At 60.6% G+C, this 10,095-nt stretch overlaps 1 protein-coding gene across 1 annotated transcript; it reads right to left on the reverse strand.

Moving 5' to 3' along the window:
- Positions 1 to 4,225: 4,225 nt before the first annotated feature.
- Positions 4,226 to 5,987, reverse strand: LOC144727883 (uncharacterized; the record flags this gene model as incomplete). Its single annotated transcript, XM_078607020.1, is given in 5 exon segments — positions 4,226 to 4,272; positions 4,531 to 4,810; positions 4,812 to 5,306; positions 5,374 to 5,696; positions 5,747 to 5,987. Coding segments are annotated over 5 exon segments (1,386 nt in total), but the record flags the coding sequence as incomplete, so codon positions are not given.
- Between the last annotated feature and the right edge of the window lie 4,108 nt (positions 5,988 to 10,095).

The raw sequence follows: 10,095 nt of genomic DNA on the forward strand, positions 1-10,095 counted from the left end.
ATATTATTTTTATTTTTTACCTACGTGACTTTACCGAAAAGACCTAAGAGTATTCATGTCTCTCTCTCTCCAATGAGGATTTTGTTAAATGTTTATTCTGTCCCAGGGTTTAAAACCTCCTGGGGCTTCAACAACAACCACGATAACCAACCACAGTGGGTGCCACGGTGTCAGGATGTTAACTACCTCGCCCGGTGTACAGCTGGTTGTGGGGTCCATTCCAACCTTGACACCTGCTGCTGTATATTTGGAGTGTTCACTCTCCCCGTGGTTGCATGGAATTTTCTCCAGGTCCTCCGGTTTTTTCCCTCCACACTTATAAGCATGCATCTAGAATATTTGGCTGCCTCTAAACATTTCCAGACGACGATAAGCCACTTCGTTGAGCTATCATTTGTGGCCAGGTCGCTTCTGAAAAAAGAGTTGCGTAGCTCAGTGGCGTTTTACCCGGTAAAATAAAAAATATATAGTTTAGTTTATCAACCACGATAACCACAACACCACAACGGGTTCCTCCACTCGAAATATGGGGGCAGTGAGCTGTGTGGGGGGAGGGGCTGTGTAGGGGGAGGGGCTGTGTGGGGGGAGGGGCTGTGTAGGGGGAGGGGCTAGTGGGGGGGAGGGGCTGTGTGGGGGGAGGGGCTGTGTGGGGGGGAGGGGCTGTGTAGGGGGAGGGGCTGTGTGGGGGGAGGGGCTGTGTGGGGGGAGGGGCTGTGTGGGGGGAGGGGCTGTGTAGGGGGAGGGGCTAGTGGGGGGAGGGGCTAGTGGGGGGAGGGGCTGTGTGGGGGGAGGGGCTGCCAAGTCACTTCACTCGAGTTTACGACGCTGGGGGTCAGAGGGAGGTCAAGTCCAGGGCGACCCACCTGAAGCCGGGGTGCAGCGCGTAGAGTCGCGAGCCGCGCCCCCTGTGGGGGCCCCCCCCTGCCCCGCCGAGGCCCCCCCTCCGGGCGCCCCCCCCCAGCCCCCCCCCCGCCGCCCCCCCTGCGCAGGGCGCCCCCGGGGGTCTTGACGCGCACGTAGGAGACGAGGGAGAGCGCAAAGAGGGCGGCGCTCAGCACCATCACCCCCAGCACGCAGGGGCCGCCGCGCGTCATGGCGCGGCCACCACGCGGCCGGCGCCGCTCGGCGCTCGGCGGCGACGTCGACGTCGTCGTGGTGGTGGTGGTGGTGGTGGAGGTGGTGGTGGTGGTGGAGGTGGTGGTGGTGGTGGAGGTGGTGGTGGTGGTGGTGGAGGTGGTGGAGGTGGTGGAGGTGGTGGTGGTGGTGGTGGTGGAGGTGGTGGTGGTGGTGGAGGTGGTGGTGGAGCTGGTGGTGGTGCCGGAGGCGCCGCCGGTGCTCCGAACCCGTCCGTGTGTCCGCGGGAGCCGAGGCCGATTCGCCGCTCGCGGCTAACCCGCCAACGGCGGCGGTGAAGCGATCGAGCCGGAAGCTGGGCCTCGCCTAGGTCGACTCGGCCTCAAATGGGTACCCGGCGCGGCGCGTAAAGCGTGGCCGCCGGGGAGACGAAGGCGGCCGGGCGTGGGCCTGGCCACCCACCCCCTTGGCGTGCCGAGCCGGCCTTCATAGCTGCTGCTCGCAAACGACACGGGGAGGCAGAGGGGGGGGGGGGGGTCTTGGTCTTGCGGAGTCAGGGCCGGCGAGGCGGAGTGGCTCGGCGTGGCCGCGTCGCCGCTGGGGCACCGCCGCGGCGCTGCAGGCGGCGACGTGGCCGCGGGGGGGGCGTCGCCCGAGGCCATGGGGGACGTGTGCACCACGTGTACGTGTCGTACGTTCAACCTCTTTTGCACCATACGTAGCCAGCCGCGCTGATCGGAGGTGCGGGGGCGGAGGGAGGGACGTCGTCGCTCGTCGCTCCGCCCGCGACCTCGCCCCGCTGACGGTGCCGGGCGGCAAGGCGCTCACGAGCTCGGTGACGACGTTGACCTCTGCTGTTCGACGAGAGGGCGTCCCGCAGAGAGGGAGAGAGGGAGAGTCCGTGTCGTGTTCCTCCTCCTCTTCTGTTGCAGGAGCGCAGCCCGCAGCGGGTACCCACGCGGTCCACAGCGAGTCTTCACGTGACGTCACAACGCGTCAGCAGCCGAGTGTTGACGTCACGCGCTCCTGGGCGACGTCATCGCGTTGCGAGTCTCGGTATGACGTCACACGCCGCCCTCCGTGTGCTCCTCTCCCTGGCTCTGTGGGTCCTTACGGTGCCTCACATCCTGCGCTGTGCGGAGGCGCGGGGAGAGACACGGAGATACACAGAGAGACACGGAGACACACAGAGAGACACAGAGACACAGACAGACACAGAGAGACACGGAGATACACAGAGAGACACGGAGATACACAGAGAGACACGGAGACACACAGAGAGACACGGGGACACACAGAGAGACACGGAGACACACAGAGAGACACGGAGAGACACAGACACACAGACACAGAGAGATACGGAGAGACACGGAGATACACAGAGAGACACGGAGATACACAGAGAGACACGGAGACACACAGAGAGACACAGAGACACAGACAGACACAGAGAGACACGGAGATACACAGAGAGACACGAAGACACACAGAGAGACACGGAGACACACAGAGAGACACGGAGACACACAGAGAGACACGGAGAGACACAGACACACAGACACACAGACACAGAGAGATACGGAGAGACACGGAGATACACAGAGAGACACGGAGACACAGAGAGACACGGAGACACACATAGATACACAGAGAGACACAGATACACAGACACAGAGAGACACGGAGATACACAGAGAGACACGGAGACACACAGAGAGACACGGAGACACACAGATAGACACAGATACACAGACACAGAGAGACACGGAGATACACAGAGAGACACGAGATACACAGACACAGAGAGACACAGATACTGTACACAGACACGAGAGAGACACGGAGATACACAGAGAGATACGGAGATACACAGAGAGACACGGAGATACACAGACACAGAGATACACAGACACAGAGATACACAGAGAGACACGGAGATACACAGACAGACACGGAGATACACAGGCACTGAGACACGGAGATACACAGACAGACACGGAGAGACACAGAGAGACACGGAGATACACAGAGACACAGAGAGACACAGATACACAGACACAGAGAGACACAGATACACAGACACAGAGAGACACAGATACACAGACACAGAGAGACACTGAGACACACAGAGAGACACAGAGATACACAGACACAGACACGAAGAGACACGGAGAGACACAGAGAGACACAGAGACACAGACAGCCCCGTGTCTCCGTGTCTCTGTGTCTCTGTGAATGCCCCCTGTCTCTGTCTCTCTGTGTCTCCGTGTCTGTGTCTCTCTGTGTCTCTGTGTCTCTGTCTCTCTGTGTCTCCGTGTCTCTGTGAATGCCCCCTGTCTCTGTGTCTCTGTGAATGTCTCGTGTCTCCGTGTCTGTGCCTCTGTGTCTCCGTGTCTCCGTGTCTCTGTGAATGCCCCCTGTCTCTGTGTCTCTGAATGCCCCCTGTCTCTGTGTCTCTGAATGCCCCCTGTCTCTGTGTCTCTGAATGCCCCCTGTCTCTGTGTCTCTGAATGCCCCCTGTCTCTGTGTCTCTGAATGCCCCCTGTCTCTGAATGCCCCCTGTCTCTGTGTCTCTGAATGCCCCCTGTCTCTGTGTCTCTGAATGCCCCCTGTCTCTGTGTCTCTGTGAATGCCCCCTGTCTCTGTGTCTCTGAATGCCCCCTGTCTCTGTGTCTCTGAATGCTCCCTGTCTCTGTGTCTCTGTGAATGCTCCCTGTCTCTGTGTCTCTGTGAATGCCCCCTGTCTCTGTGTCTCTGAATGCCCCGTCAATGGCCCCTCACCTCGCTGGGCATGAGGGTGCGGCTCCCGAGGGGCGATTTATTCCTCCCCGTGTCGATCACGGCAGCTCAACATCACTCAACATCAGCGCTCCCATCATCCCATCACCACGAGATCAACACAACCACCCGCGTTGTCGACAGACTCTACAACCTCGTCACCGTCACCACCACTAGACATTCAGACACAGAGACACAGATAGACACGGGCGTTCACAGAGACACAGAGACACAGAGAGACACTGAGACACAGGGAGACACACACAGAGACACGGAGACACAGAGAGACACGGAGACACAGGGACACAGAGAGACACACAGAGAGACACGGAGACAGACGCAGAGACAAAGGGAGACGATGCCAATATATGACTCATTGGACGGAATTGCGCATGAAGGTGCATTGTGAACGTCCCGTATCTCCGTGAATGCCCCGTGACCCCGTGAATGCTCCATGCCCCTGTGAATGCCCCTGTGAATGCCCCGAGTCTCTGGGTGAATGCCCCGAATCTCTGTGAATGCCCCGAGTCTCTGTGAATGCCCCGAGTCTCTGTGAATGTCCCGAATCTCTGGGTGAATGCCCCGTGTCTCTGTGAATGCCCCGAGTCTCTGTGAATGCCCCGAGTCTCTGTGAATGCCCCGAGTCTCTGGGTGAATGCCCCGAGTCTCTGTGAATGCCCCGAGTCTCTGTGAATGCCCCGAGTCTCTGGGTGAATGCCCCGAATCTCTGTGAATGCCCCGAGTCTCTGTGAATGCCCCGAGTCTCTGTGAATGTCCCGAATCTCTGGGTGAATGCCCCGTGTCTCTGTGAATGCCCCGAGTCTCTGTGAATGCCCCGAGTCTCTGGGTGAATGCCCCGAGTCTCTGTGAATGCCCCGAGTCTCTGGGTGAATGCCCCGAATCTCTGTGAATGCCCCGAGTCTCTGTGAATGCCCCGAGTCTCTGTGAATGTCCCGAATCTCTGGGTGAATGCCCCGTGTCTCTGTGAATGCCCCGAGTCTCTGGGTGAATGCCCCGAATCTCTGTGAATGCCCCGAATCTCTGTGAATGCCCCGAGTCTCTGTGAATGTCCCGAATCTCTGGGTGAATGCCCCGTGTCTCTGTGAATGCCCCGAGTCTCTGTGAATGCCCCGAGTCTCTGGGTGAATGCCCCGAGTCTCTGTGAATGCCCCGAGTCTCTGGGTGAATGCCCCGAATCTCTGTGAATGCCCCGAGTCTCTGTGAATGCCCCGAGTCTCTGTGAATGTCCCGAATCTCTGGGTGAATGCCCCGTGTCTCTGTGAATGCCCCGAGTCTCTGGGTGAATGCCCCGAATCTCTGGGTGAATGCCCCGAATCTCTGTGAATGCCCCGAGTCTCTGTGAATGCCCCGAGTCTCTGTGAATGTCCCGAATCTCTGGGTGAATGCCCCGTGTCTCTGTGAATGCCCCGAGTCTCTGTGAATGCCCCGTGTCTCTGTGAATGCCCCGAGTCTCTGTGAATGCCCCGAGTCTCTGTGAATGCCCCGAGTCTCTGTGAATGCCCCGAGTCTCTGTGAATGCCCCGTGTCTCTGTGAATGCCCCGAGTCTCTGGGTGAATGCCCCGAATCTCTGTGAATGCCCCGAGTCTCTGTGAATGCCCCGAGTCTCTGTGAATGTCCCGAATCTCTGGGTGAATGCCCCGTGTCTCTGTGAATGCCCCGAGTCTCTGGGTGAATGCCCCGAATCTCTGTGAATGCCCCGAGTCTCTGTGAATGCCCCGAGTCTCTGTGAATGTCCCGAATCTCTGGGTGAATGCCCCGTGTCTCTGTGAATGCCCCGAGTCTCTGTGAATGCCCCGAGTCTCTGGGTGAATGCCCCGAGTCTCTGTGAATGCCCCGAGTCTCTGGGTGAATGCCCCGAATCTCTGTGAATGCCCCGAGTCTCTGTGAATGCCCCGAGTCTCTGTGAATGTCCCGAATCTCTGGGTGAATGCCCCGTGTCTCTGTGAATGCCCCGAGTCTCTGGGTGAATGCCCCGAATCTCTGTGAATGCCCCGAGTCTCTGTGAATGCCCCGAGTCTCTGTGAATGTCCCGAATCTCTGTGAATGCCCCGAGTCTCTGTGAATGTCCCGAATCTCTGGGTGAATGCCCCGTGTCTCTGTGAATGCCCCGAGTCTCTGTGAATGCCCCGAGTCTCTGTGAATGCCCCGTGTCTCTGTGAATGCCCCGAGTCTCTGTGAATGCCCCGAGTCTCTGTGAATGCCCCGAGTCTCTGTGAATGTCCAGAATCTCTGGGTGAATGCCCCGTGTCTCTGTGAATGCCCCGAGTCTCTGGGTGAATGCCCCGAATCTCTGTGAATGCCCCGAGTCTCTGTGAATGCCCCGAGTCTCTGTGAATGTCCCGAATCTCTGGGTGAATGCCCCGTGTCTCTGTGAATGCCCCGAGTCTCTGTGAATGCCCCGAGTCTCTGTGAATGCCCCGAGTCTCTGTGAATGCCCCGAGTCTCTGTGAATGCCCCGTGTCTCTGTGAATGCCCCGAGTCTCTGTGAATGTCCCGAATCTCTGGGTGAATGCCCCGTGTCTCTGTGAATGCCCCGAGTCTCTGTGAATGCCCCGAGTCTCTGTGAATGCCCCGAGTCTCTGTGAATGCCCCGAGTCTGTGAATGCCCCGTGTCTCTGGGTGAATGCCCCGAGTCTCTGGGCGATTGCCCCCTCACCTCGCGGGGGATGAGGGTGCGGCTGCCGATGGGCGATTGATTTCTCCCCGTGTCGACCTCGGGAACTCAACGTCACTCACCATCACTGCTCCCGTCATCCCATCACCACGACATCACCACGACATCATCCACATCGTCTACACAGTCATCACCACCACCACCACGCATAACATCATCATTCAGACCATCACCATCATCATATCGTCGCATCGATGCATCACTGGCATCATTGCTCGCATCATCACCACCACATCGTCATCACCACCATCATCATCATCACCACCACATCATCATCACCACCACCACCATCACCACCACATCACCACCACCACATCGTCATCACCACCACCACCATCACCACCACCATCACCACCACATCACCACCACATCATCACCACCACATCATCATCACCACCACCATCACCACCACATCACCACCACCACATCCTCATCATCATCACCACCACATCATCATCACCACCACCATCACCACCACATCATCACCACCACATCATCATCACCACCACCATCACCACCACCATCACCACCACCACATCGTCATCAGAAGCAGCAGCGCGTTATGAGTGGGGATGGCGGAGAGAGCAGCGCGCATGCGCAGGGGAGAAGGGAGACACAGGGAGGGAGACACGGGGGGACACAGGGAGACACGGGGAGAGAGGGAGACACGGAGAGAGCGAGACACGGGGAGCGAGACACGGGGAGGGAGACACGGGGAGGGAGACACGGGGAGGGAGACACTGAGACAGGGAGACACGGGGAGGGAGACACGGGGAGAGAGACACGGGGAGAGAGACACGGGGAGGGAGACACGGGGAGAGAGACACGGGGAGGGAGACACGGGGAGGGAGACACGGGGAGGGAGACACTGAGACAGGGAGACACGGGGATGGAGGCACGTGAGAGGGAGACACGGGGAGAGAGACACGGGGAGGGAGACACGGGGATGGAGGCACGGGGAGGGAGACACGGGGAGAGAGACACGGGGAGAGAGACACGGGGAGGGAGACACGGGGAGGGAGACACTGAGATAGGGAGACACGGGAAGGGAGACACTGAGAGGGAGACACGGGGAGACAGGGAGACACTGAGATAGGGAGACACGGGGATAGGGAGACACGGGGAGACTGGGAGACACGGGGAGGATGACACGGGAAGACTGGGAGACACGGGGAGGGAGACACGGGGAGGGAGACACTGAGACTGGGAGACACGGGGAGGGAGACACGGGGAGGCACAGAGAGGGAAGACACGCCGAGGCGGGAAGACAGAGCAACGGTGGAGACGCGGGGTAGACAAAGGAAAACAGGACACACTGGGAGACACGGGAGATACACGGGGGACACAGGAGACACACGGGGGACACAGGAGACACACGGGGGACACGGAGGCGAGACCGACGAGGCATCAGAGAGACGGAGACACGAATGGACACCGATGCTCCAACAGAGACGCGGAGAGGCACCATCATCACCAACATCAACGAACTCATTATCAGCCACGGTCTATGTGACGATCTCTTACCCCGTGTGTGTGTGTGCCTTCTAATCTACGTGCAGCTACACCATCCTCTCGGTGTGATCGCGGTCGTGGTCGATCGACTGCTGGATGAGCTCAGAGCGATACCTCTGAGCTGCAATGCGATGTCTTCTCATCCGCCAGCCCCCTCCCCCTCCTCCTCGTGTCGCGTCTCTCTCCACGCTCTGGCGCCCTCTCGCCTTTGGCTGCTATTCCCCACCTAGTGGGCAGGTGGGGGGGGGGTAGTGTGGGGGGGGGGGGGGTAGTGTGGAGTGGGGGGGGGGGTGGTGTGGAGTGTGGGGGGGTGTGGAGTGGGGGGGGGGGTGGAGTGGGGGGGGTAGTGTGGAGTGGGGGGGGGGGTGGTGTGGAGTGGGGGGGGGGTGTGGAGTGGGGGGGGGGTGTGGGGGGGGGTGTGGAGTGGGGGGGTAGTGTGGAGTGGGGGGGGGTGGTGTGGAGTGGGGGGGGTGGTGTGGAGTGGGGGGGGGTGTGGAGTGGGGGGGGGGTGTGGAGTGGGGGGGGGGTGGGAGTGGGGGGGGTGTGGAGTGGGGGGGGGGTGGAGTGGGGGGGTAGTGTGGAGTGGGGGGGGGGGGTGGTGTGGAGTGGGGGGGGGGGTGGTGTGGAGTGGGGGGGGGGTGGTGTGGAGTGGGGGGGGGGTGTGGAGTGGGGGGGGGGTGTGGAGTGGGGGGGGGGTGGAGTGGGGGGGGGTGGAGTGGGGGGGTAGTGTGGAGTGGGGGGGGTGTGGAGTGGGGGGGGGTGTGGAGTGGGGGGTAGTGTGGAGTGGGGGGGGGGGGTGGTGTGGAGTGGGGGGGGGTGGAGTGGGTGGGGGTGTGGAGTGGGGGGGGGGGTGGAGTGGGGGGGTAGTGTGGAGTGGGAGGGGGGGTGGTGTGGAGTGGGGGGGGGGGTGTGGAGTGGGGGGGGGTGTGGAGTGGGGGGGGGGTGGAGTGGGGGGGGGGGGTGGAGTGGGGGGGGTAGTGTGGAGTGGGGGGGGGTAGTGTGGTGTGGGGGGCTAGTGTGTGGGGTGGGGGGCTAGGGTTGATTGGGGGGCTAGGGTGTGGAGTGGGGGGGGCTAGGTGGAGTGGGGGGGGTAGTGTGGAGTGGGGGGCTCGTCGGGAGTGTGACGTCACGCTGTTTATTTAAATCCACTTCCGGCCGATTTCCGACATCCGCCTTTTAAAACCCGGCTCGTGAGAATCCATTTTGGAATCGACTCAACGCGGAATCGATTCCCCACTCTTCCGTGCGCGTTTAGGTGGGTGCCGCGAGTGAATCGCCCACGGGATTCGTCCACTAACCGATTACTGAAAATCGATTCCCCTGCCGGTGTAGACCCCGGGAATCACGTGCAGCTGAGCAGGAGTGCGCAGAGTTGAGTCGAGGGAGTCGTAGAACAAGGGTCGGAGAAAGGGAGTAGGAGAGAGGCGGTACGAGAGAGGGGGTAGGAGAGAGGGGGTAGGAGAGAGGGAGTAGGAGAGAGAGGGGGGTAGGAGAGGGAGGGGGTAGGAGAGGGAGGGGGTAGGAGAGGGAGGGGGTAGGAGAGGGAGGGGGTAGGAGAGAGGGGGTAGGAGAGAGGGGGTAGACGAGAGGGGGTAGGAGAGAGGGGGTAGAAGAGAGAGGGGGTAGGAGAGAGGGGGTAGGAGAGGGAGGGGGTAGGAGAGGGAGGGGGTAGGAGAGGGAGGGGGTAGGAGAGAGGGGGTAGGAGAGAGGGGGTAGACGAGAGGGGGTAGACGAGAGGGGGTAGGAGAGAGGGGGTAGGAGAGAGGGGGTAGACGAGAGGGGGTAGAAGAGAGGGGGTAGGAGAGAGGCGGTAGACGAGAGGGGGTAGGAGAGAGGGGGTAGACGAGAGGGGGTAGACGAGAGGGGGTAGGAGAGAGGGGGTAGAAGAGAGAGAGGGGGTAGGAGAGAGGGGGTAGGAGAGAGGGGGTAGGAGAGAGGGGGTAGAAGAGAGGGGGTAGGAGAGAGGGGGTAGACGAGAGGGGGTAGGAGAGAGAGGGGGTAAAGTCGAAGGGGTCGGAGAGAGGGGGTAGGAGAG

This window comes from Lampetra planeri, chromosome 27, assembly GCF_965212315.1.
Source record: "Lampetra planeri chromosome 27, kcLamPlan1.2.h2, whole genome shotgun sequence".
Taxonomy (NCBI): domain Eukaryota; kingdom Metazoa; phylum Chordata; class Hyperoartia; order Petromyzontiformes; family Petromyzontidae; genus Lampetra; species Lampetra planeri.